General features: G+C 48.9%; 2 protein-coding genes across 2 annotated transcripts; one reads left to right on the top strand and one right to left on the bottom strand.

Annotated features, from left to right (window-relative positions):
• The first annotated feature begins 15,649 nt into the window (after nucleotides 1–15,649).
• Nucleotides 15,650–24,093, top strand: ERCC1 (ERCC excision repair 1, endonuclease non-catalytic subunit). The gene is made up of 10 exons (XM_072627770.1): nucleotides 15,650–15,961; nucleotides 17,951–18,054; nucleotides 18,830–19,246; nucleotides 19,325–19,428; nucleotides 21,101–21,200; nucleotides 22,950–23,026; nucleotides 23,118–23,217; nucleotides 23,317–23,388; nucleotides 23,668–23,736; nucleotides 23,980–24,093. Exons 2-10 carry the CDS (start codon nucleotides 17,965–17,967, stop codon nucleotides 24,028–24,030), a joined length of 1,080 nt encoding a protein of 359 aa, XP_072483871.1. The 5' UTR covers nucleotides 15,650–15,961; nucleotides 17,951–17,964; the 3' UTR covers nucleotides 24,031–24,093.
• On the bottom strand, nucleotides 23,929–26,655 carry LOC140516935 (uncharacterized). Its single transcript, XM_072627769.1, has 3 exons — nucleotides 26,639–26,655; nucleotides 26,389–26,533; nucleotides 23,929–25,705 (listed from the first exon to the last, which is right to left on the bottom strand). The coding sequence occupies exons 1-3, from the start codon at nucleotides 26,646–26,648 to the stop codon at nucleotides 24,244–24,246; spliced, it is 1,617 nt and encodes a 538-aa protein (XP_072483870.1). The 5' UTR covers nucleotides 26,649–26,655; the 3' UTR covers nucleotides 23,929–24,243.
• Between the last annotated feature and the right edge of the window lie 206 nt (nucleotides 26,656–26,861).

The following is a 26,861-nucleotide window of genomic DNA, read 5'->3' as shown; positions in this document are numbered from 1 at the left end:
GAGGAAATCGAGGCCCGGGGCTCTGCTTCGAGACAGCCCTCTTACTCCAGTACCCTGATCAAGCAGTGGGAATGTATTAGGTTCCCAGAGGGGCCAGGTTCTGTGCTAGGCGCTAGACAAAAGGAAAACCTCCTCGCTCAAGAAGTTTCTATTCTGTCTGGGGAGATGGGTGCGGGAGGGGCAGTGGTCAGGGAGATGTAGGGACAGTAGTCATCGGGATGGAGGGCCAGTGGTCAGGGGGATTGAGGGGCAGTGCTTAGGGGGATGGAGTTAGAGGAATAGTTCGCGATGGAGAGGAGAGTCATACCCCGGGTCATAGTATCAATCCCCCAGCCTCCAAACATGGAATCGAGCTAGTCATCTCGGAGCAGGCGTGAAATGACAGGATGGGAGCTGTCTCGGGGCCACAGCTGTTCCCTGGCTCCCCCGGCAGGCTTCCTTAGGGTCTCATCTCCGCAGATGGGAGTACCGCCTGGCGGAGTCTAACCGCAAAAGATCCGGCTGCAAGGTTAGGGTCCGCGACAGCAGCGGACTAGGGGACCGGGGGCTAGCTTCCCAACGATGGGATGGGGATATGGGGGTCTGTCCGGACAAAGCCCCCACCCCTCCCGGAGTCCAGCGGACGGTCCGGATAAGCGGGGTGGGCGCCGCGTCCACTGCCCCCGGCCGGCTGGGCTGCGGGGCGCGATGAGTCAGCCCCCGGCTGCTCCCGCGTCATCCCGGCCGCTCGGCTCTGGCGCTATTTCGGGCTCGGGGCTCTATAAATAGGCGCTTGCCTGCCGTAGCCTTCCCCCCTCTCTTTCCCTTCCCCTCCCCTCCCCTTCCCCCAATCGTCCCCGGCCCCCCAGTCCCCCCTCCCCAGCAGCCCGAGCCCCACAAGCAGCAGCAGCTGCGCGTCACGGCGGCTAAGTTTAGAGGCGGAGCGGGCGGGGCTGGAGGAGGGCGACCGCGGGGGGCCAGGCCCGGCCCTCGTCCCCCTCCCCTCTCCTCTCCCCTTTCCCGAAGGCTGCTGGCTTGCACCCTTCCAGAGCTTTCCACCCAGACCATCCCGGTAGCCTGCCCCTGGGAGGGCCGGAGTCGGGGTGGGGAAGAGAACGAATCCGGGTTTCGAATGCTCGAATTTGAACTTGGCCCCGAGAGATGCGAATTTCGGGCGGAGAAATTGCATCCTCCGCCGCTCCAGCACAGCAGATCTCCTCCGCTTTAGCCGGGATCCTTCTAGAAGAAATGGGGAAGCAGAGAAGACAAGCCAGGGACCAAGAGATGGAGGGGGAGGGGGAGAGAGAAGGGGAGAAAGTAGTGGAGAGATGGGCAGAAGAGGCAGGGGGAGGGAGGGGTCAGGAGCCCTCCTCCCCTTGCCTGAATCCTCTCCCCATCCCCCAACAGTGACCCCTCTTCCAAATCCAGGTCAATGCCACCCCCTCCCAGAAGGCCTCCAGAAGCATTCTTAATCCCCTGGCTCTGTTGCTCTCCCATGGAGATGGGGATGGGGGGCAGTCCTAATTGAGGACGTTTCCTAGGCATTGAGGGTACAGAGTTTACAGGAGGGAGCGTTTTTTTAGGAGGAAGGGGAGTGTATGAAGGGGACCCAGATCTGTATTTTCCAGATTACTCAGACCCACTGCTTCCCTCCCCACCCCATCTGAAAAGGATGCCAGAGAATATGCAGTGGGGGGAAAAGTCCAAATTGGAAGACAGAAGGCTTGAGGGCTAGTCCTGGACCTTCCATCCTGCTTGTGTGTCCCTGGGCAGATCCCTGTCCCTCTCTCTGAGCCATCATCTTCTTATTTGTAAATGAAGAACCTGAACTGGATGGTCACTAAAATCTAGTATTCTGTGTTCTGTGTTCCAAGGCCCCTTCCAGCCCTGACATTCCCTGTTCTAAAGCCTCTCCCAGTTCCAACATTCTATCTTCTTTGTTTTGTGTCCCAAAGGTCTTTCAGCTCTGATGTGCTCTGTCTTGTGTTCTGAGGTTCCTCCCCCTAGCTCTGACATTCTGAGTGCTAAAGACTTTCTCAGAGAGGCACTTTTCCTCTGCAGCTGTGGTCAGAAGGTACCGGATGTTGAGAGAACCATGTTTCCTGCAGCTCTTTGGGCCTGGGGGAGGGGAGGGTGAAGGGTGTTTGGGGGTAGGGAATCTACACATAGCAGAGGAGGATGGAAGGGCTCATATCCTCCTGCCATGCTGGGTCTCTGAGCCAGAGAATCCTTCTCCATCTCAGCCCCCACACTGCTGAGCTTCAGTAAAAGAACTGATTCTGTTATTTCAAACCTAGGGATGCTTGTCTCTCCCAAGGACTGAAGGATTCAAACCAAGGAAATTGGGACTCCCAGATTTGTATTATTCTTTTAAAAATCCATTTTGTTTTGATACAACCTAAAATCCCCAGCATATTGTCGATCAAGACTCCTTGGTGCATGAACCTTGATGCAATTAAATTTCTTCTTGAGTCTTGTCTCTATGACCCCAGTTGGGCTTTTTTTGGCAAAGATATTGGAGTGGTTTCCCATTTCCTTCCCCAGCTCATTTCACAGATGAGGAAACTAAGAGAAATAGGGTTAAGTGACTTGCCCAGGGTCACACAGCTAGTAGTGTCTGAGGTTAGGTTTGAACTCAGGAAAAGGAATCTTACCGACTCCAGAACAGATTCCCTATGTACTATGGCGCCACCTAGCCGCTGACAACCGAATAGAACAGCAGAAAAGAGGACTTTGGATCCACAGTGTTCACAACTTATTCGTTAGTTGTTTCCCCACTTTTTAACAACGATAACAAGAATAGCCAGGATTTATGTTGTTCTTTGATGGTCACAAAGTCTTTTCTATGGCATTAGAAATGGAAGCACATTTATTCAGAGTAAGTAGTAATGTTGACCAGGGATTGTGATCTCCAATTTACTACCATCTATAGGATTTTTAAGACTTGGCATGTTTGAGAGCAGTAAGGAGGGAGCCATGCAGCAGGAGAGGCTGAGGATTCAAGAGAGAAAGTGGGGATTATTGAGGCTGCGATGTGTTGGAAAAGACCCAAGGAGATGGGCTTAAATGCCACGTAGGTAAGGAGAAGGACCACCTCATTGTCAGAGTGGGGGAAGGAGAAAGGGAGATTGGGAAGATAATGTCCTCTTGGAGGTGATAGGACTTTACAGGATTCTGAAGGAAACAGCAGGATGTGTCATTTTCTCTCTATGAAAAGCTTTTGCTGAATTGTGGCTCCTTTTCTAAAAAGAGCTATTTTTAAAAAAAGCCACCAACAACAACCCTCCTAACTTTGATCTAAAAGATTATGGAGGAATATATGCTGAGAAAAAAATAGTACTTTAGCCAAGATCTATAGAATATAGAAACTGGAAAACCAGAAGCCAGTGGGCTCATGGGGCTGTAACATCTAGGGGAGATCAGGGCAGAAAAGGCTTGGGGGAAGCAGTGAGAAAACCACTGTATAACATCAGAGGTCCTGGTGTGAGTTACACCCCCATACACGTGCCTGGCTACAATGTCCTCTGGCTCTTCTCTCTCTGTAGTGTGTGTTTATGGAACAGTGTGCCTAAGGTTTACAGGTGAAATGATTGATACTTTTCTTAATTTGCCTTTCTTTGCTTTGAACAAATTCTATCTTTTGATTAATTATTAAAAGTAAACTCACTCATGAGAGCTCATGGGCTGTTGTGTTAGTAGATGAAGAAAGGCAAAGTCCTTGAAACCGGAGCTTGTCTCCGCACCCCACCCCCACTTGGAGGATTCTGCCTGTTGCTACAAGAAGGGGCTCATCCAGTATCTCCACTTTGGATGCCTTAGGATACCAAGATGAACTGAAGAAAAATGGGCATTTTTTCTTTTGTTTTCAGCTTGTCATTAGGCAGTTTTCTTAGGTACTCCTTTATAAGTCAGTCAAAACAGTCGCTGTAAGACAAATTGACATGGTTGTGGGCTTAGGGACTGCTGTCTGTTGTGTTCCATTTCCATTCTGGGTATGGAAGCTGACATGAGCAACCTGGACCTCGATTCCTTAGCACATGGATGAGAAGGGGTGAAATCTAGAGCCATTCAGAGGACTACTGGTTAACCAATCAACAATCTTATGTGTCAGGCACTGAACAATGAGGACGTTAAGAACATTCAAAGAGGGAATTTCTAAAGATGTGGGATTGATCCTGGAGAAATAGAGATCCATGTTGGGTTAGAAGTGGCTAAAGTTGTGAATAAGCCTGTTCACTTCCAAGTAAATATATTTCCCAGGCTAAGACGCTCCCCAAGTCTCCCCAAAGAAGAAACATCTGATACTTGGTTTGACTAAGAAATGTGTTGCAGTATCGGCATGCAACGGATACAGAAAAAAAAAGTGTGGGGAGAGATGAAAGGGGTAGAGAGCCTTAGAGGGGCAACCTCTTATATGTGGATGGACTTCCAATGCCAAGAATCCTGAAGTCACATGGTAGAAATGTTTGCAAATACTGGAGAAGCAATTTGGAGAGGTAAGCCTGTGTACTCAATTTATGCTAAGTTTTTCAAAGTCATCTGATACAAAGGTGAGAAGCCTGCACGTTTCACATGTGCATGCAGTCTGCTATGGAGACTGATGGTGAGGGGGGTGATAAAACCAGAGGAAGCAACATGAGATCAAGTGTATGAAATCATGGTATGTCATCGAGAACTCAGGTGATTTCCTCAATAGATAAATGGTCAGATGAGGATATGAGCAAACGTTTCTCAAAAAAAAAGAATGGCTACTTCTTAACAGCCATGGAAAAGAATGATGCAAATCACTAACAATAAGAGAAATTCCATTCAAAATGACCTGAAGATTTCAACTCCTTCCCAGGAAACTGACAAAGATGGGAACAGTCAATGTTGGAGGGTTCTGGGAAGACAGGAATTTGTTGATGCCTTTAGTATCTGACTCTTCCTGACCCATTTGGAATTTTCTTGGCAAAGATTCTGAAGTGGTTTGCCATTTCCTTCTCCAGCTCATTTTATAGATGAGGAAACTGAGGCAAACAGGGTTAAGTGACTTGCCCAGGGTCATATAGATACTACCTGTCTGAGGTCATATATGAACTCAGGTCTTCCTGACTCCTGGTCTGGGGCTCTATCCACTGTACCACTTAGCCTCCCTATTTGGTGGAACTGTGAATCAATAAAACTACTTTGGAGAGCAATTTGGAATTATGCAAATAAAGTGATTAAAATATCTATACCCTTTGACTCTGAGATTCCATTACTAGCTTTATACTCTGAAGAGGTAAGTGACAAGAAGAAAATCCCCATATACAACAAAATATTTATAGCAGCACTTTTTATGATAGCAAAGAACTGGAAACCAAGTCAATGCTCATAGATCCGGGCGTAGCTAAAGAAAATGTGGCACGCAAATGTAATGGAATATAACTGTGCTGTAAGAAATGATGTATGTGCTGAATACAGAGAGACGTGGAAAGACTTACATGAAATAATACAGAGTGAGGAAAACACTATACCCAATGATTACAACAAAGGAAACGGAAAAAACCAATACCACAAAACAATTGAAAGTGAATGTTGCAAAATGATCAAGAACAAACTTGTCCCCAAAGAAGAGATAGAAGACACCTCTTCTACTTCTTTGCAGATGTGGGAGGTTCATCAGTATGAAACACTGAATGTATTTTCAGACTTTTTCAATGAAATTAATTGGTTTTCTGGATTCCTCCACTCTTCTTCACCTTTTTCTTAAAAAAAAAATTCTTTGTGGAAAAGGACCTATATGTACAAAATAATTTACAGCAGTTCTTTTCTGGGGGTAAAGAATTAGAAATTGAGGGGATACACATCAATGGGGGAATGGTTGAATAAGTTGTGGTACGTAATTATGATTGAATGCTTTGTCCTATAACAAATGATAAGTAGGATGCTCTCTGAAAAACCTAGAAAGACTTACATGAGCTGATGCAAAGTGAAATGTACTGGGTACAAAGTAACAGCGATATTGTAAGATGATCAGCTGTGAATAACCTAGTTATTCTCAGTAATACAACGATCCATGACAACTCTGAAGGACTTAAGATGAAAAATCCTATCCATCCCCACAGAAAGAGCTGATGGTATCTGAATACAGATTGAAGCAACTTTTGGGGGGGGGGCGGGGTTTTCACTTTATTTTTCTTGAGTTTTTTTGTCTATGTTTTCTTCCACAACATGACCACTGTGGATATGTTTTGCATGACTGTACATATATAACCTTGTTTTCTCAATGGGGGGAAGGAGGAGGAAGGAAGGGAGAGAATTTGGAACTCAAAGTTTGAAAAACCAATGGTAAAAATTGTTTTTACATGTAACTAGGGGAAAATTAAATACTAAATAAAAACAATAATAATTATAAGAGACTTGAAGGGAAAAATAGAAAACATCCTTTGTTTTATGGGCTAGCTCTCTAGGATGGGGAGAGGGAGATACACAGGAGGAAACTGAGGCAATGTACAAAGAAAATATTAACACAATTTATTAAAAATTTTAAAAAGTACTGAGGCTACGTGCTATTGAATAACTGATTGGTATTGAGTAAGAGCACAAATAGCTAAATCATGAACTCTTGCAACAGTAAGTCAGTTTAAAAACAATTTCAGAGTGATCTGATTTGGGAAAATCCAATCTTCTCATATATAGTTCATAAGAGGAAAAGACTGCCACTGATCACCCCGTCTCAGAGGCAAGAGCTTACAGAAAACTGTTGGAAATGGAATCACAGACAGAATCATCACAATTGGAAAGAGAAAGGATCAGGGGACCAGAGGTCAGGGCAGTCCAATACAAGGAGCTCTACTAATTGAGTTAGCATTGGCTCCACAGGTCGACCAGATGGCCACAATTATGTTGGCTTCATCTGGGAAATGAATAGTGCTTTGGTTCAATGGAAGTTGATGCTCTGAGAACTAACGCTGGGAATCAGAATAGGGTCAGAGACAGGAAGTTGCCTCAGAGTGCACAAGTTGTCTGTGGGTCCTTTCCAGCTGACCTCCAGACCTCATGCAGAAGGCAATGAACACAAGTGGTCCTCAAAACTCCTATGTGGTTCTGAATCAGATTAAAATATAAGTGGAAAATGTTTAACAAAATAAAATAAAAATACAATACAACATGGATAATGTTGATTTGTGATTTTTTAAGTCAAGATGCTGCATTGGGGATCCCATTTCTACTTGTAGAAATTTTACAAAAATTCCATTTCTGTTCCCACTGGTAGAATGTCCTGTGTGCTGGACAGTGGATGGCAAGAGCGTCCCAGTCATTCTGAGAGAGAGGTATTTGAGATAAAACAGCCTATGAAAGGGCTAAGACTCTGGACTGAGTGTCAAGCACTCTACTTGGGATAAATCATTGTGTTTGCTAGAGAAGTTATTGGTGTCAGCAGTGAATGAATTAAGAAAGGAACATGCATCTATTAAGTGTTTGCTGTCTGCCAAGCACTGTGTTATGTTCTGGACGTACTAATACAAAAGTGAAAAAAGAAAAAAAATTCCTCAAGGAATTTATATTCTAATGGGAAGAGACAATATAGACCACACATATCAGGGAGTGATGGGCAGAGAGGACCATTTCAGGATGGAAAGTTACAGGAATGGTGAGTGGAGCCAGAAGGGAGTATATAGCAACACTCTTTCCAGAAACAAAGGCAGGAAAGTTTGATTATGGTCCATAAATTGGAAATTGCTGTGCAGGGCAGAGAGAAATAGATAATCCGTTTGGGGTAACAAGACATCTGGAGTAAGCTAAGATGTAATGGGCCATGTGAGGCATTCACCAATCAGGGTTACAGGGCCTTGAGTAGGGGAGAGTTCTAGAGTTGAAAGGAGTTCTGGAGTCTTCCAGGGCATAGGCTCCGGACCCTGTGGTAATGTATCAAGAAAAGTGGGTACTTTAGATCTGCTATGCCAATACCTGCAGAATATCTCTGCAGTTTTTGCATCAATTATGAAGAATGCTGCAGGTGGTGAGCTTAGTTTTAATTCCTCACCACTCCTAACTATCAAGCAGCCTGCAGAGAAACTTGAAGCAGAAATCAGAAAAGACCCATCACAAGAGTGCCTAGTTCCTTTAGAACTCAGAAAGGGAACCAGAGGACTTTGACTTTGGTGACTCGAATCCTGGGAGAATGGAAGGATCAGATGAGAGAGAATATTAGGGGGAGAATAGATCTATTCTCCTTGTCAGTATAAGAGGAGACCAAGGAACCCTCCCAAATCTACCTCACTGTCTCCTGGCCTTTTTAGAAGTTCCCAGAAGACTCCTCTACTTGTGGTAGAAGTCTAGAAAATATCCAGAAGGTTTAGCCAATAGTACCACCTAGTCCAGAAGTCCATTTGCAATGCTTATAGTGCTGGTGCAGAAGAAGAGTTGGGTGACTCCTGGGCAGACTACAAGACTTTCATCATGAGAACTAAGGGAAACCAGTATAACACATAAACATGCTCTCAGGTGTTTTCTATGGAAGCAGAAGAAGACAAAGAAATAATGAATTTTATCTGTTTAGATGGGTTTTATCAACATGATCATATGCCCTAAAAAACATTTCAGGGATGCCTCTGGCACTCACTGCCTGTGTGACTTCAGACAGTTACTTAACCTGCCTGGGTCTCAGTTTCCCCAGTTTGTCAAATAGAGGCATTGAACCAGATGGTCTTCCATATTGGTGTTTATGACCATGGGACTTTTCATCAGCTTTTGGGGAAAGTAAGTGGACACACTGGATCACAGCTTCATGGGCTATGATCATGTAGTCCAGAGGTGAAGGTCTTGGTTAACCACAGCACAGACACTAAACTAGGGATTGTGGTGGGGTGAACCATCTTCCCCTCCCTTTAAGCCCCAAGTGCCTGTTCATCTCTGTCATTTTACAGGATCTACAGGGAAGTTTTGGCATAGTGGGATGATCTGGTTGTCTTTGAAAAGACACCAGAAGAGCATGAGCAAAGGTGATCAAGTTGAGCCACCTGTTGGTCTATGTCCCAAAGTGTCCAGAGAAAGAGGGGAAAATAAGTTGCATGTGCAGATATAGCAGCACTTTCTGTAATAGTAAAGATCTGGGAACTAGGGGAAGTGCCCATCTGCTGGGGAAGGGTTGAACAAACTATGATGGAATGAATACTGATTGGGCCCCCCACTGCCTGAAGGCTAAATGTGTTAAATTTCATCTCTTCCCTAGGGTTCTCTGATAACGTAAAGGAGTCATGGGAGGTCTAGTCTCTAGAATTCGCTCAAGTCCCCACTAATTGTGTTCCATCAATTTTAAGGGGCCTCTAGCACCCTAGTTCCACTGAATCATTTAATAATCAGATTATAAACAGATATTTCAAAGAGCTAACAGAAATATAAAAATATTCCCTCCAACATCATGGACCATAATCCTCTCTCCAGTCTCTGAGGAGGAGAGGGGAGGAAGGTTTAAGTTCACAATTTAACTCAGGTGTTATGTAACATAGTCCCACCAAATTGCAAGGCCAAATTTTCTAGAATCAAGTATTGGCACCCTGGCTTCTTAGGACTTCTCTACTGGGCTGATATCAGAGTATTGACTGGAATTTTGGCTCAAAGATTGCCATGGCTTGGACTCCTGGATTGGGAAACTCCATTTCCTGTGCCTTGAACTGAAAAGAATGAACAGGTACTTGGTGCTTAAAGGGAGGGGGAGGATGGTTCTCCCTGCCACCATCCCTAGCTAGTCTAAGCTATGGTTAATCAAGACCTTCACCTCTGGATACAACTGGAAAGAGAGACTGTTCCAGTCTTAGACACAGCTTGTTGCAGTGGTCCAGTCAATGGAAAGAGGCTGTTCCCACCACCGTGGTAGGGACACATGGAATGTCTTGTCCCAAAAGCAGATCTCTGCTGTCTCCCACATGAGTGTCTGCATCTTTTTTTTTTTTTTTAACAAGAGAAAAGAGTCTGCTTCATTCTGTGTTCCAATTCCATAGTTCTTTCTCTGAATGTGGATGGCATTTTGCCTCAAAGAGTCCTTTGGGGATGTTTTATTTAAGTCCTTGCATTGCTGTGAAGGGATTAGTCTATCAGAAATAGTCCCGATACACTGTGGCTGTTACTGTGCATAATATTCTCCTGCCTAGTTCTGCTCATTTCACTCTGTATCAGTTCATATAAGTCTTTCCAGGTTTTTCTGAAGTCTTACTGTTTGTCGTTTCTTGTAGCTCAATAATATTCCATTATGTTCATATACCACAACTTGTTTAGTCATTCCTCAATTGATGGACATTCCCTTGATTTTCAGTTCATGGCCACCACAAAAAGAGCTACTATAAATATTTTTGTACATGCGGGTTAAGTGCCTCTATCTTCACTGATCTGTTCATGCACAGAACCCCAGGGCACAAAACAATGGTATATGAATGTAATGGGATATTTTTTTGTTTCATGAGAAACAATAGAGGCAGTTTCAGAGCACACTGGGAAAACCTCTTTGAGGTGATACTGAGGGTTGTGAGCGGAAAAGGGAGAACACTTTATACCATGACAACGTAGAGAAAAACCAGTTTTGAAAGACTTCTGATGAGATGACAAATGGTAAGCCCAGAGGACTGAAGAGGAAACATCACCTCATGCCCTACCTGCCAGAGAGGGGCAGACTTAAAACACAGAATGAGTCTTACCTTTTTGGATGTGGTCAATGAGGGGATATGTTTTACTGGAATGTGTGCCTTTGATACAGAAGCTTTATTTTTATTTTATTATTTAGTGGGTGAGGAAGGGAAGTGGAAGGCACAGATTAAAAAGTAAGATTGATAGAGGTGGTGGCTGGGCTAAAAGTGGCTCAGTTGAAAAAGAACCCATTTTTCAGATACTTTGTCAAGTAGGTGGGTCACATGGTATCTCATAGAGACCTGAAGAAGAGAGCTGTGCCCACTAGCTGGCCAGGCCTACCCAGGGAACCTTGGAAAAATTAAAGGTTTTCCATAGATTAGGGAGATAGTCAAGTAATGGAACATTACTAGGTGTTAGGAAATGACAAAGCTTGGGAAGACCTATATGAAGTCAAGAGATCCAGGAAAACTGGATAACCAATGACTTTTTGCTGTTCAGTCATGTCCAGCTCTTCGTGACTCTGTGGACCATGCCTTCCAATACTGATCATGGAGTTTTCTTGGTAAAGATACTGGAGGGGTTGGCCATTTCCTTCTCCAGTTCATTTAACAGATGAAGAAACTGAGGCAAACAGAGTGAAGCAACTTGCCCAGGATCACACAGCTAGTAAGTGTCTGAGGTTGTATTTGAAATCAGGTATTTCTGACTCCAGGTCCAGAGTGTTTGCTATTTCCTTCTCCAGTGGATTAAGGCAAACAGAGGTTAAGTGACTTGCCCAGGGTCACACAACTAGTAAGTGTCTGAATCTGGATTTGAACTGAGGTCTTCTTGACTTTATAACCAGTACTCTACCCACTGAGCCAGCTAGCTGCTTCCACCCAATAACTACAGTCATGCAAATGAGAAGACCAAACAACCACCACAAAACACTCAAAACTGAATGTTGCATTTCCTTGCATCCCCTCCCCCCATTCCTTGGCAGAGGTGGGAGGTCCGCAGGTGGGGAAGATTGCATGTATTTCTGAATTCTATTTTTTGTATGGATTGGTTTTGCTAATTTATTTTTCTCCAATTTTTTTTTTATTTTCTGTAAAATAATTCTTTGTACCTGGGACGTGGGCTGCCAGAGGCAGTCGGCTAAGCCAATTTGATGTCCACGGAAAGTCTGGCTTCAATACCTTGAGTCACCAGGAGGGGGCGAAGGCAGGCAGGGACCAGCTTAGGGCCTAAGGGAGAACTAGCTCAGAGCAGACAGGAGCTGATCAGGGGGACGGGCTCTAGGGCAGGTCTGGCACTTCCACGGTTGGCAGTAGAGAAGATGAAGGAAGAAAAGACCAGAAAAAAACAGGAAAATAAAAGAACTATTTTTTTTGTTGTTATGCTGAATGATTCGGCGGTGGGGGGGGGGGGGGAGGGGAGGGGCGGGAAGGAAAAGAATACAGAGGAACCCAAAACACCAGATTAGTGATAAGCCATATTCAAATTAATGTAGAGAGAACTGGTTCTGAGGCCAGCTAGGGCATGTAGAGCAGCAGCCCTGGAGTTAGGAGGACTTGAGTTGCAATATGACCTCAGACACTTTCCAGCTATGGGACCCTGGTCAAGTCACTTAATCCTCCAGAGAGAGAGAGAGAGAGAGAGAGAGAGAGAGAGAGAGAGAGAGAGTGTGTGTGTGTACGTAAATCCAGCCTTAGGCACTGAGGTGTATAACCTTACACAAGTCACTAAACCTCTGGTCGTTTCAAGAGGGAGAACAGGATAAAATGAGCTGCTTGTAAAACACTGTATGACCATTAGTTATTATCTAGTAATAATGTAGATTAGGAATCCTCTTTAAAAGCCAAAAAAGGATTTTCTATTTGATCCTGTTTATTGCATAGAGTGGTGAAATGGACTCTAGGAAGATCACTTTGGTAGCTGAGTCCAGGATGCTTTGGAGGGGGGGACAGCCTTGAGGCAGACAGACCCACCACTGGCTATTTGCAATAGTCCAGGTGTGAGGGGATGAGGTATTCATCAGGGTGGGGCCAGTATCAGAGGAGAGAAGGGGGCATATTGGAGAGACACTACCAACAGGGATATCAGAAGGTCTTAGCGACAGATTGGATAGGAGGGGTGAGAGATAGTGAGGAGTCTAGGAGTCTAGGAAGACTGCAAGGATGGTGACATGGACCCGGGACAATAATAAGGAAGTTTAGAAAGCAGGAATTGGAGGAGGAAAGACACTGAGCTCCATTTCAGACATGCAGAGTTTCACGTGCCTACAGGACATCCAGTTCAAGTTGGAGATTAGAGTCTGGAGACTGGCAGGGAGGTTAGGACTTCCTATGTAGATCTGAGAATCCACATAGAGATGATACTCGAATCCATGGGAGCTGACAAGATCACCAAGCACAAGAATACGGAGGGAGAAGAGCAGGGGGTCCTGCACAGTTTCCCTGAACGGTTGATGGGTGTGACCTGGATAAACATCTAGCAAAAGAGACTGAGGAGCAGTCAGAGAGGTGGGAGGAGAACCAAACGAGAGGGGCGGGGGAGAGACAGAGAGAGAGAGAGAGAGAGAGAGAGGGAGGGAGGGAGGGAGGGAAGGAGGGAGGGAGGGAGAGAGAGAGAGAGGGAGAGAGGGAGGGAGGGAGGGAGGGAGAGAGAGAGAGAGAGAGAGAGAGAGAGAGAGAGAGACTATCAAGGAGAGAGTGATCCACAGTGCCAGAGGCTGCAGAGAGGACCAGAGGGAGGACTGAGAAAAGGCCATTAGCTCTGGCAGTTAAGTGATCATTGGTATCTGGGGGAGAATGGTTCCTGTTGAATGATGAGGTTGGAAGCCAGACTGCAGAGAATTAAAAAGAGTATGAGAGTGGAAGAAATGGAGGTACCTACTGCAGAAAGCCTTCTTATCCAGAAGCTTAGTTACAAAAGGAAGGAGAAATATAGGATGATTGCTAGGAGGAGGGATATAGTAAGGGAGAGTATTCTGAGGAAGAAGAAGCCATGGGCAAGCTTGTGGGCAGAAGGGAAGCAGTCAGGAGACAGGGAGAGAGTGAAAGTAAGTGAGGGGAGGGGTTGATGGGGGGAGCAATAGGCTGGAGATGCTGGGAGGGAAGGGAGAGGGGTTGGCCTTGGCCAGGGGAAGGACGTGAAGGAGGAGATAGCAGGGGATGGGAGCTACAAGTCTTCTTTGGGGACAAAGAGTAGGTTCTTGCAAAAAATCTTCTGCTGGAGCTGAGCAGCGACTTCACTCCTTGTTCACAATAACACTTGTTTAAGTTTGTTTTTTATCAAATGAATGTTTGTGGTTTGGTGTTCAGCGTTTCCTTTGTGTATAGGAAATAAATACCTGTTGTTGTTGACCAGTCATGCGTGACACTTCATGACCTCATTTGGGGTTTTCTTGGCAGAGATGCTCAAGGGGTTTGCCATTTCCTTCTCCAGCTCATTTTACAGATGAGAAAACTGAAGTAAACAGGGTTAAAGTGATTTACCCAGGGTCACACAGCTAGTCAGTGTCTGAGGCTGGATCGGAAGTCAGGTCTTCCTGATTCCAGGCCCTGAACCCTATCCATTGCACCTGCTAGAGGTCCAAAATACTTGACAAAACAATAAAAACCTGACTCATACCTGATCACAGTGTTGAATCATTCCCTGAGTGATAGACATCCCCTTTGGTCCAAGGTGTTTACTACTATAGAAAATGATCAGTATTATATGTCATTCCAAAGAGTTAGAAACTATAGCCCAATGGCTGGTGAATGTCTGAAGAAATTGTATTATATGAGTACATATGAGAGACAGGGTAGAAAGCCAGCCTTCAGGTCAGGAAGCCCTGAGTTCAAGTCCTACCTGGGACAGACAGGTAACCTTAGTACCTTGAGCAAATTCTCTAAATCTATGTTACGAACAATTGCAGAGCTACATTAGTAGTTTCCTCACCAGTTCCCAACACAAGTTTAGGAAACAGGTTTGGACCATGCCTCCCCCCCCCCCATTTGTGTGTGTGTATGTATGTATATATATGTACATGTACATACATACCCTAAACAATGACAAATATGAAGAATTAGGAGAAAATGGGTCATAGGACTTAGTGTGGGAAAAGCTCTTGAGGACCATCTAGTCTAATCCCTTTGTTTTTACAGTTGAGGAAACTGAGACTCTGAAGGGGGATGTGACTTTCCCAGGTCACACAGAATATTAACTAACAGCTGGGATTCAAAGCCAGTGTCCTTTGTCCTGTATCCTAGACTCTTCTTTCCCCTGTCCATCACTGAAATCCCATTTCCTCCAGGAAGCTTCCTCATTCTCCACCTTTCCTTCAAGCCTGGAAATTAATAATGAGAATAACCGTAATGCTAGCTGACATTTTGGTAGCAGGTAATTCCGTAGCAGGTCTGTGCTGAGCGCTTATACAATTATTAACTCACTTGTCCGGTGGCTTAAATAAATGAAGTATCCCACTGACATGAGGAGTAACCATTTGTTTCTAAGGAGGAAAAAGGAAGGTCTTGTCTGGGTTTCTCTCCATACCGGTGTCACTGACACCAGGTTTCCAGGACTAGGGAACAGCGTGGGAGATGGGGGTGGAGGGACGGGACCGGACTGTGTGGCTTCTTCCACTCTCATGTCCTGTGATTCTGCATGGTGGGAAAAGCCTGGGCTGGGAGTGGGGAATACCTGGGTTCGCTCACCATCCACTCACGACTTAAAAATGAAGAAGCAGGAATAATACAACTTTTTTTAAGGGAATGATGTGAAGTAACTGCATTAACCCAACTGGGGAAGGGGGAGAGGAGGCAGAAAAAGGCCGAAAGAAGAGCCCATGGAAAAGAGGACGAAGATAAAGGGTGACGGGAGCAAGAAGGGACTTAGGAACCACACCCGGTTATTTTACAAAGGAGGAAACTGAGGCCCAGAGATGGGAAGACACTTGCCCAAAGTGTAACGGGCCAGAGAACTCAGGACCCCGGACTCCAAAGCTCCTGCTCTGGGAGTAAGGGGGAGGAGTCAGAAGCGGGGGAAACATACCAGGAAAGTGACAGAAACGCAGGCGTGAGACGTTCCCCGCCCCCCGCCACGCCCCGTCCTCCAGGGCCATAGAGCGCTGGGCCAGAGCGTCACGTCTCGATGGTTCTGGTCGGAAGGACAGAAAAGCCGGAAGTGTGCTGCCAGAGGCCTACGAGGGCCTCTCTAGCCGAAGTCAGGCTCTCTTCTTCCCAGCTGCACGCATTCCGAAGGCTCCTGCCTGTCTCAGAGGCCGGGCGAGGATCAAAAGGCAAAGTCTGGGGGGTAGCGGTGGAGTCCAGACGGCGCACGGGGAAGGCGTCGTGCACCACGGATTGGCTGTCCCGCTGATCAATCACAGGGCTGCCCGGAGACGACACACGGAATTGGACGGGAGGTGAGCAACTGGCGGGTGGAGTCAGGGGCGGGGACAAGGCAGGGGGCGGGACTTTGGGGGGGGCAAGGGGGCGGGGCAAGAGAGGGGGCGGGACTTGTAAAGCACAGGGACAAGGGAGGGGCGGGGCTCGTGGGACTCTGGGGACACGTGGAGGCGGGGAGGCTTGGATCGCTAGGGATGGGTGCTCGCCAGGTGTTGTTGGAGGGCAGCAGGGACATGGGGGGCAGGACCGCCTTCCCTTCCTACCCACGTGCTGCCAAAAGAAGGTGCTGATTGGTCCACTGCAGATTTATGTTGCATAACCGCAGCTGGGCTCTCCCTGCTGCCCGGCGATCCTGCCGGACCTCCCTCATCACCTCCGGGTCCCACTGTCCACAGCGGTTCTTCTGCACCTTTTCATGACTCCTCCACCTTCTCATGGCTCCCCCTCCTCCGACCTTCTCAACTGAAAGCCCCGCCATATATATATTTAAATATATTTTATTTTCCCCCAATGACATGTTAAAACAATTTTTAACATTTTTTAAAGTTTTGAGTTCCAAGTTCTATCCTTTCCATCCTTCTTTCCCTGCCCCCTCCCTGAGATGGTATTTTACAGAAAAACAAAATGAAGCTACTTGCTGAGAGTGTCCTCATCTCTCTTTTTTTTATTTTTGGCAAGCCAATGGGGGGGAGGGTTACACAGTGACTCAGTGTCAAGTATCTGAGGCTGGATTTGAACTCAGGTCCTCCTGACTCCAGGGCCAGCCCTCTATCCAATGGGTCACCTAGCTGCCCCAATCTTGTCTCATCTCACATCATCCAGACACCTACCCCTAGTATCTCCTCCTCTTTTTCCATCTCGCACTAAGAGGTGGCCCTTCCTGCCCAGTCAAACCCCTCTAGGTGCCCAGATGATCCCATTCTGTCCTGTCTCTTCCAACAGATTGCCCCCTCTATCATGCCCACTCTCTTATCTTTCAGTCTCTCCTTTCCATTGACTCCTTCCCTCCTGCCTATAAACATGTCCCATCCTCAAACCCCCTCACTTGATCTATCCATCCCCACTAGCCAGCCTCCTCTATCTCTTCCACCCTACAGAGCTGAATGCCTTGACGGGACAGTCTACTTTCCCTCTTCTCCCTTCCTTAACTCTGCAGCCGGGCTCCCAGCCTCATCATTCAACAGAGAATGCCCTGTCCAAAGTCATCAAATCAAATGACCTTCTCTGAGTCCTCCTCCTTGGGCTCTCTGCAGCCTCTGATGTTGTCCATCAGCACCCTCTTCTCCTTGCACTCTCGCTTTTTATAGCACTCAGCTTGTCTGGTTCTTCTCCAGCTGTCTGATTGCTCCTCCTACAGGAAGTCTTTCCTGGTCCCTCTGAATTCTAGTGGCTTCCCTCTGGTCATTGCTTCCTAATTATCCCTCTAGAGCTTGTTTATGTAGAGTTCTTTTCATGTCCTCTTCCCCATCAGACTGGGAGCTCCTCAGGAGGAGGCCTTTTGCATTTCTTTGTGTCCCAAGGGCTTAGCACAGCGCCTGACACATAGTAGGGGCTTAATAAAAGTTTATTGGCTGACTGACTGAAGTGGTGGTAGGGACTTTGGGGTGCTGGGAGTGTGGGGCATGGTGGGGCACCAGTGATATTGCGATGCTGAGAGTGTGGAGAATTGTGGGACACTGGGGACTTTGGGGTGCTAGGTATCTGGAGAACTGAGGTGGTGGTGACATTGGGGTGCTGGGAGTATGGGGCATGGTAGGGCACCAGGAACATTGGAGTGCTGGGAGTGTGGGGCATGGTGGAGCACCAGGGACTTTGGGGTGCTGGGTACCTGGAGAACTGGGGGTGGTGATATTGGGGTGCTAGATTCTTGAAGCTCTAGGAGGTGTGGGGAACAAGGAATGCTGGGAAGTGGGAGGGACATCATGGTATTGGTTTCCCCAGCCAGCCCCAGGGATGTTATCAGGGGAATGCTTGGAATGCTAGCGAATGTCCTCTGTCTGTTCCAGGCCAGGAACCAGAAATGGCCAGTGAGAAGGTGGCTGAAGAGGCCGCCCAGCCCCCTAAGAGAAAGAAGTTCACCATTCCCCTGGAGGAGGCTCCGCCTCTGGAGGTAGCTGGGGCAGCAGGAGGGGGGGGTGGGGGGGGGACGGAGAGGAAAAGAACCCAGCCTGGGCCCTGGGCTTATCCTGGATGAGGCCACAGGGGGACTGGGGGTCTGGCATGGGGGAACAGCCACATAGGCTGGGAGTCTGGAAAGAGGGATCCCAGGCCCAGCTCTGTGAGCCAGGCCCTTCTCCTCTCTGTGCCTTAGTTTTTCCCTCTATCAAATGAGGGATGTTTGTGATGCAGAAGAGATGCAGGAGGTCCTGAGATCCCTGCACCAAAGGGCTGTCACATTCTGCTTGAACTCAAGGAGAGAACTGGGACCATGGGGGCGGGGAGGGGGTACACAGACTGTGTAAGGGGAAACCTTTCCAAAGGGCTGTAGTACTCAAGCAGAGGCTTGTCATGGAGGCTGTGGAGGGGGCATGTGGGATGCAGAGGATGGACTTTGGGGTGGGCCTTTCCTCTTCCTGTGATACCATGAACTCTCAGGACTTGGGTTTTAATTTCAGTTTGCAGTCAGTCAGCCAACAAGCATTATTAAGTCCTCACTGTGGTATATGCCAGGGATACAAAGTCGGCTTGGCCTTCATGAGCTTACACTTTAATGGGAGTGACATCTTAGGCACATAATCTGTGCTTGGTCAGTTGGACCTGGCTTCAGTTTCCTCCTCTGTAAAAGGAGGCAGGTCTCACTTTCCGCTCTGTCAGTCAGTGCTCTCAGATGGATCTCAGAGGGAGAAACAGAAATCTTCCTGCCTTCCTCCTTTCCCCATCCTCAGGTAAAGTCCTTATTCAAATCCAGCCGGAGCCTTCCTTCACCCATTACCTCTGTCCATGAGGCACCTCTAAACTATGCTGACTATACAACAAGCAGGCTTTTTCCTGGAAGGATCCGGGCAGAAGCCACTCTCCAAGGGGCCCGGCCCGAAGCTGCCCAACCAGGGGCCCAGCCCAAAGGTGCTGCCCAAGGGGCCTGGCCTGAAGCTGCCCAACCAGGGACCCAGCCTAAAGGTGCTTCCCAAAGGGCCAGGCCTGAAGTCGACCAGCCAGGGGCCCAACCCAAAGCTGCTCCCCAAGGGGCTGGGTCTGAAGCGGCTCCCAGTCTGGGACAGCCTGGAGGAGAGATTGCCAACCAGGGCCCTCAGGGGTCCAGACCTCAGACCAAGAGTAGCAGCATCACTGTGAGCCCCCGTCAGGTAAGGTGGAGTAACCCCAGAACACGGAGGGACTGGGGGGAGACCAAAGCTCTCTTCTTACCTTGTGCTTCTTCCCAGAGGGGGAATCCTGTCCTGAAATTCATAAGGAATGTGCCTTGGGAATTTGGAGAAATTGTCCCAGACTATGTTATGGGTCAGAGCACCTGTGCCCTCTTCCTCAGGTGAGCCCCCAACCCAAGTATCTCCTCCACCCTCCTCTCCTCCCAGAGGTCTCCCCAGATGAACTCTAGTTCTGAAAAAAATTATCTGAAGATATGGGATTTGCAATGGGAAGAGAAAGTCTGAGCACTGCTAGCTGAGGTATGGGGATCCTAGGGAACCAGGAAGAAAGGTGGGGTGGAGAACTTAGGGAGGCACCCTAATCTCTCCTCCTAGACAGCAGGGATTGTTTTCCATTTCTTTGTGTTCCCGTCATCGAGCTTAGTGCCTGACTATTAGTCGGGGCATAATAATTGCTTGTAGATTAATTAATCTCTCCACTTGTTCATAACCTCTTCCTTCAAGAGCCAACTCAGGTGCCAAGTTCTCCCTAAAGACTTCCCTGCCTGACTACCCCCCACACACACCTAAAAGGGCGGCAGCTTTCTGGTCCTAGCCCACCCTTTGTAGGTGACCTCCCCCATGCTTCATTTGAGGTAAGGCAGTGACCTGGGGATTTCAAAGGTTGGGTCAGCACAGCCCAAGGAACTCTGACAGCTCTTGCCTAGCTGGAAAGGCCTGTAGTACAGGTCCAGAGATGGACTGCGTGAACATCATTCCAGAATCAAGCTAGTTAGCTTTGGACTGGGTCATGACCTGCTTGACTGCACAGGAGCCATTTTTTTGGCCACAGGAATCTGACCATCTACTGCATTATTAGAGGGATTGCAGTCTGTGCTGTTGGATGGAGGCTGCAATCCATGCTGGGGATGGACATCTTAGAAATTGCTTACCCCTCAAGTATTAGGTTATATCCATTGTATCATGGGAGTGATATAGTATGAGATGATGGGTTTGGAGACTTAGGATCTGGGTTACAGAGCAGCTAAGTGGTGCCATAGTGCACAGCATTCTGGGCCTGGAGTCAGGAAGACCTGAGTTCAAATGTGACCTCAGACATGTCTGAGCTGTGTGACCCTGGGCAAGTCACTTCATCTTCATTGCCTCAGTTTCCTCATCTCTAAAGTGAACTGGAGAAGGAAATGGCAAAACACTCCAGTATCTCTGCTAAGAAAACCCCAAATGGGGTCATGAAGAGTCAATCAGGCATGACTGAAAACAACTGAATGGTCTCAGCTAAATCTGGTTCTGGCCTTCACTAGGCATGTGTGACCTCAGGCAGGTCAGCTTGACCTTTCCAAGCCTCTTTTCTCATCAGTAATGTGAGGGGGCTGGGCTTGGTCAGAGGCTCTTCACCTCTTCTTGTGTCCTGGACCCCACAGGCATTCAGGCTGGTGAAGCCCAGAGTTTAAACAACTAAAGGAAATGCCAAACTTCTTAGAACTAAATGAACACAAAGATGTGAGCCACTGCTTCCTAGTCAAGCTCACAGAATGCCCCTTGTGGCTCCTGGAACCAGCCCGGTTGAGATCTCTGAAAGAAATGCACTTGGAGGCATCCTCCTGATGAAGGAGTGGATCTAGTCCACCCCCCTATTCTCCAGGCCCAGAGAATGGGAAGGGACAGCCCAAGGTCACACATTTGGCACAGCTGGGCTCTGAAGTGAAGTCCTCTGACCCCAAATCCCATCGAGTTCCCCCTTCACTAGGCAATTTCCCACCTCAGATGGGTGGGGGTGAGGTTGAAAGGTTTCTGGAACTTGCTGAATTGACCTTCCCTGGTTCTCCCTCCCAGCCTGCGCTACCACAACCTGCACCCTAATTATATCCATGAGCGTCTGCAAGGGCTGGGGAAGAACTACGCACTTCGTGTGCTCCTGCTACAAATAGACGTGGTAAGAAGCTTGGAACGCAGCCCTGGCCAGCACACCTCCTCCCAGAGGCCCACCAAATGATCCTGGGTGACTTCTGCAGGATGGGGTCTCTCCCAGCTCTGACCATCTGGTCTAAGCCCCTTCCCATGGCCAACATTTCCTGTTCTAAAATCCTTTCTGGACGTGACATTCCATGTTTTGGTGTCCTAGCCCTAACCAGACATAGATATATATACGTGTTTATATGTGCATACACACATGTACGTATACTCATTTGTGTGTGTATGCGTGTACGTTTATATGTATATTGTATACGGGCGTTTATATAGGCACATATGCTTCTGTGTGTGTTTGTATGTGTGTATATGTATATGCATATGTGCTTATATTTAAATCTGTTTTATATTAATAAACTTATTTTCTCCCACTTGCCCCCCCCCCCCCCATCAAAAAGAGGAAAAAGATGCCTAATCAAGAGAAAAACATTCCCCACTGGCCACATCCAAACGCTGTCTCATTCTGCACGCCGACTCCATCCTTTTCGTGGGTAGGAGGCAGGTAGCACATTTAACCATTAACCCTCTGAAACTGTGGTTGGCCATTGAATCGATCAGAGTTCCCAAGTCTTCAGAAGTAGCATAGTGTGTTGATTTTTTGTTACTGGTTCTCCTGGCTCTGTTCAATTCACTCTGTATCAGTTCCTACAAATCTTCCTGAGTTCTTCTGAAATTGTCTCCCCCAATTGATGGGGACCCCTTCAGTGTCCAGTTCTTTGCCCCCTCAGAAAGAGCTGCTATACTTTTAGGTCTAGGAATCCTTTCCCTCTTACTTTGATCTCTTTAGGGCATAGTCCCCAAAATGTGTGTGTTCGTCCTTCGTTGCCAAAGACCATGCCATCAGAGAAACGATGACATGACTTGCACTTCACTGTTTTGAGTGAGGGAGGGCTGTGCAGGTCACCAGCCTCACTTCTCCTCCACAGCCATCTGAATCCAGTGACCAGACATTCATCAGGATGACTGGAGATGACCCAGGATGAGGCAATTGGGGTTAAGTGACTTGCCCAAAATAGTATCACTGGGCAAAGAGTATGTGTGCACAGCTTAGTCACTTTCAGGGAAAGGTTGAGGGACAATGGCCTTATCAGTTCACAGCTTCACCAATTTATTTACCAGCCCTTCCAGCACTGTTCTTTTTCGAATAGCTCAGGCAATCTGAATGGTCTGAGGTGGAACCAGAGTTGCTTTACTTTGAATTTCTCCATTTATTAGCAATTTGGACCACTTTTCTCCCCCCACAGTTCAATTTCTTCCCCAAGAACTACTTGTGCATATCTTTTGACCATTTGCCAATTGGGAAATGGCTTTTTCTTCTAAATTTAAATCAGTCCCTAATATCTCTTAGAAATGAGACCTTTATTGGAGAAACTTCCTACAAAGATTGCCCCACTCCCCTTCCGCACTCCCCTTTTAATTTTAGCTGCCTTGGTTTTGTTTGTGCAAACTTTTTTAGTTTTATGTAAGAAAAATTGTCTACTTTTATCTTCTGTCATATTTTCCCTTTGATCATGAATTATTCCCTTATCCATATATCTGAAAGATAATCGTTTTCTCTATAAATTGATGATGTCTCTCCATGTTCTGAAGTCCCTCCAAACCCTAACATTCCCTGTTCTAAGCCCCTTTCCAGCCCTGACATTCTCCATTCAAAGTTCCCTATGCCTGGTGGTCTGCAGTTCTAACCCTGTCTCTCTAATCTTGGTTCAAACAGAAGGACCCTCAGCGTGCCCTGAAGGATCTAGCTAAGATGTGCATCCTGGCTGACTGCACCCTGATTCTGGCCTGGAGGTGAGGTTTGGGGGAGCAGCAGTAGGGAAGTGGTATGGGGGGGGGGGTGAGGTTAAGGCCAGCCTCACTCCTTTCCTCTGCCCTCCCCTAGCCCAGAAGAAGCTGGGCGGTACCTGGAGACCTACAAGTCCTATGAACAGAAGCCTGCTGATCTGCTGAAGGAAAAGCTGGAGCAGGACTTTGTATCAAGGGTGAGGGCTTTCTCCTTCCTTCCTCCCTCCTTCTGCCCTGGCTCACAGCCACCATGACTGTGTGTAGAACTCACCTCCCAACTCCTCTTCCCCTCCTAGGTCACTGAGTGTCTGACCACAGTGAAGTCAGTAAACAAGACAGACAGCCAGACACTGCTGGCCACTTTTGGGGTGAGACTCCTGCTGGGTACCCCAGGCTGCTCCACTCTAGCCCCTGTCCCCCCAGTTCTGGGCTCTGGTCCTCCCTTGTCCCTCCATCCTTATGAGAACAGCACTCAGCCTTCCCCATCTCTTGGAATCCCCCAGCCACCCACTGAGGGGGGTGGGAGGGGGAGGGGAGGAAGTGGGGGCATGGTATGGTATGGTGGTCAGCCAGCATGGCTGTCACAGCCTCACTCCCTGATCCACCTAACCTGCCCCTTTTCATGTACCCTCCCTCCCCCTTTGCAGTCTCTGGAGCAGCTCACAGCCGCCTCTCAGGATGACCTGTCCCTCTGCCCTGGCTTTGGGCCTCAGAAGGTGAGAAAGGAGGGATGACCTGGGAGATTCTTAGACCCAGAGAAGCCCAGAACCCCCCCAATTTACAGGGATGAGGAGAGTTAATGGTGGAACTAAGTGTGAATCCAGAATTCCCAGATATAGGCTCCCCATCTCCTACCTGGGGAGACCCTGGGAGGGGATGGGAATGAAGATACACAGCTGTGGCCCAGATGGGCTAAGATTTCCTTTTAATGTCAGAGGCCCAATGTGTTCCTTCTCCAGGCCCGGAGGCTCTTTGAAGTCCTACACCAGCCCTTTCTGAAGGTGCCCTGAAAGCCCAGGGCTCTGCTGGGAGGGGAGGGTCCCAGGATGGACGCCAATAAAGCATGGACAGCAGCCAGCTTGTCTCTACGTGTGTCAGGGCTGGGGCAAGGGTATGATGCCAGCACTCCTGGCCCTCTCCAAGGTCGTGGAGACCCTTTGGGGGAGGGGGGATCTCTTCCCTCTGGCCCCCAGGGAGGGCACACACAGGGCTGGGTCATCCACTTAGGCCTCTGCTGGTCCCACCTTCTCCTGATGCCGCTGCTTCTTCATCTCTTCCAGCCCCTGGCTGGGGCTTGGGCTCTCTGACTCAGAGACCCCTGCCAGGGACTCCTTGGGGGGCCCCGGGGCCACCCCCTCCCCTCCCTCTGGCTTCTTCCTCCTCTTCTTCTTGGTGTGCGAAGGCTCTGCATTCTCTAGGGCCTCGGCCATCTCTGCTTCCTCTACCCTCTCTCCTCCTGGTTGTCCTCTCTTCCTCTTGGCAGGAACTGGAGTGACCATCTCCTCCTCCTCTTCCTCTAGTTCAGCAGCCTGCTCAGGCACCAGCATCTCTCCTCCCACCTCCTGTCTCTTCCCACTTTTGTCCTTTTGAAGGTCAATTTGGACCTCACCTTCCAGCCCTCGTCGCTTCTTCCTCTTCTTTGTCTTTGTAGGGGAAAGAACTGCCTCCTGCTGTAGCTCCATTGCTCTGCCCTCCAGCTCAGGCACCTGTCCTGCTGGCTCTGGCACCTCTCCCTCCAGCTCCTTCTTCTTCTTCTTATTCTTCTTGGCAGAGAATGGGGTTGCTACTGCTTCCTCTACTTTGATCTGCCCTTGCTCTGTGGGCTCCGACCTCTCTCCTGCCGACTCCAGTGACTCTCCCTCCAGCTCCTTCTTCTTCTTCTTCTTCTTCTTCTTCTTCTTGACAGGTGATGGGGCTGCCACTGCTTCCTCTACTTTGATCTGCCCTTGCTCTGTGGGCTCCAGCATATCTCCTGCCAGCTCTGGCGCTTCTCCCTCCAGCTCCTTCTTTTTCTTCTTCTTGGCAGAGAATGGGGTTGCCACCATTTCTTCTATTTTGATCTGCCCTTGCTCTGTGGGCTCCAGCATCTCTCCTGCCAGCTCTGGCATCTCTCCCTCCAGCTCCTTCTTCTTCTTCTTCCTCTTCTTTCTGCCAGGTGATGGGGCTGCCACTGCTTCCTCTATTTTAATCTGCCCTTGCTCTGTGGGCTCCGGCATCCCTTGCCCTGAAGCAGAGTTCAGCCCACCTACTCCATTCAGAACCTTCTGTGGACTGGGATTCTGAGACACCAATTCAGACTTCTTCCTTTTCTGGGGATGCTTCACATCCCCTACCTCCCCTGCCTCCCCTGCCACTGTTGGAGCCAGGGGCACAGGTTGTCGGCCCCCAAAGGCCTGGAATCGGGGCCGTAGGCCAGGTGGGATCTGAGGGGGTGGGCTGGTGGGGATGGCATGGAGACACTGGCCAGACGACTTGCTTCGGGGTATTTCTATGATACTCAGGGTGCCCTGCAGAGCTGGGGCTGGAACCAGCTGTCCGGCTGCTGAAGAGGAGGGAGCCAGCAGGGTCTCAGGGCTGGCTCTGCTGGTGTTGCTCAGGACGTGGTAGCGCTGACGGATGCCAGCCTCATTCCGATGGCTTTTCAGGGTCTGGAAGCCGACAAGAGGCACCTTGCATCCGTTGAAGCTGTAGAGGGAGGAATGGGAGAGATTGTATGGGGGGGACCTGAAGAAGTGCAAGGGGGATAGGACTGAAGCAAGAATCCTCGAAACTAATGTGATTCTGGGGTTCTAGAAGCTTCTGATTGTAAACTCCCTGAAGGCAGGGCCTACCTTTTGCCTTTTTGTATCCCAGCACTCAGCCCTGTGCCTGGCACACTCATTTCAGTCATGTGGGACTCTGTGACCCCCATATGGGGTTGTCTTGGCAGGGATACTGGAAGGCTTTGCCATCTCCTTCTCCAATTCATTTACGGATAAGGGGGCTGGGCCCAATGGGGTGCAGTGACTTGCCCAGGGTCACCCAGCTAGGAAGCGTTTACTGAGGCCAGACACGAACCTAGGAGGAAGATGATCCTCACTCCAGACCCAGCACTCTATGCACATACCTAACACATAGTAGGTGCTGAATACATGTTGACCGAATGAATGAATGAGCTTAGGAGCCCTTAGGTCCCGGAAGGCCGGACAGGGGGCCCTGGGGCTGGGGTCAGGCCCCCCTGAGCCACGTAGCGCTGGACACGAGTGAAACGGCTGCGTCCCGGGCTGGGGAGGGGGGCTCCAGACCTCCGGCACCGCCGGGCCCTGAAGGCGCGTGTGCGCGTCCGGGAGTGTTTGTGTGCGTGCACGTGGCGGGCCCACCCCTCTCACCTGGCCGGGCTGAAGTCCGCCGGCGTCCGGATGAGCCACAGCTCGGTGCCAGGCTTCCGCAGGGCGTCCAGGGCGAGGCTCGAGGGTGGCTCAGCGGGCAGCGTGGCCGGGCAGAAGTCGTCGGGGCAGAGCGGGCTCCGGACGGCTGGCGGGTGGGGCAGGTGGGAGATGAGCAGGGTGCTCTCGCCCCCTAGCCCCCACGACCACCCCCCCCACCCCAGCCCCACCCTCTCGGCCCCGCCCCGCTCACCTTCAGCCATGGTCCCGGCGGCCTCAGAAGCTGGCGAGGGGATTCCGGACTGAGGGAATTCCGAGAAGGCCGGATGGGTGCTTGCTCCCCGGAGCGTCCCGCGCCCGAGGCCCAGACCCCCGAGCCGGGCGCCCCAAGCCGCGCTCGGGCCCCGACTCCGCCCCCTCGCCTGCTCCTTTAAATGGTCGGAGCCTCCAGCCCTAGCGCCTCCCAACCGGCTCCC

Source organism: Notamacropus eugenii, assembly GCF_028372415.1.
Source record: "Notamacropus eugenii isolate mMacEug1 chromosome 5 unlocalized genomic scaffold, mMacEug1.pri_v2 SUPER_5_unloc_4, whole genome shotgun sequence".
NCBI classification, from domain to species: domain Eukaryota; kingdom Metazoa; phylum Chordata; class Mammalia; order Diprotodontia; family Macropodidae; genus Notamacropus; species Notamacropus eugenii.
Note: the sequence above shows the minus strand (reverse complement) of the source record. Positions and strands in the feature narration are given on the sequence as shown.

Excerpts from the sequence above, each read along its gene's own strand:
- LOC140516935 (XM_072627769.1), bottom strand. Across the intron at positions 25,706-26,388 it reads GCGGACTTCAGCCCGGCCAG|CTTCAACGGATGCAAGGTGC; the intron begins GTGAGAGGGGTG and ends CTCCCTCTACAG.
- ERCC1 (XM_072627770.1), top strand. The coding sequence starts at position 17,965 with ATGGCCAGTGAGAAGGTGGCTGAAGAGGCCGCCCAGCCCCCTAAGAGA. Across the intron at positions 18,055-18,829 it reads AGGAGGCTCCGCCTCTGGAG|GTAAAGTCCTTATTCAAATC; the intron begins GTAGCTGGGGCA and ends CCCCATCCTCAG. Across the intron at positions 19,247-19,324 it reads TCACTGTGAGCCCCCGTCAG|AGGGGGAATCCTGTCCTGAA; the intron begins GTAAGGTGGAGT and ends GCTTCTTCCCAG.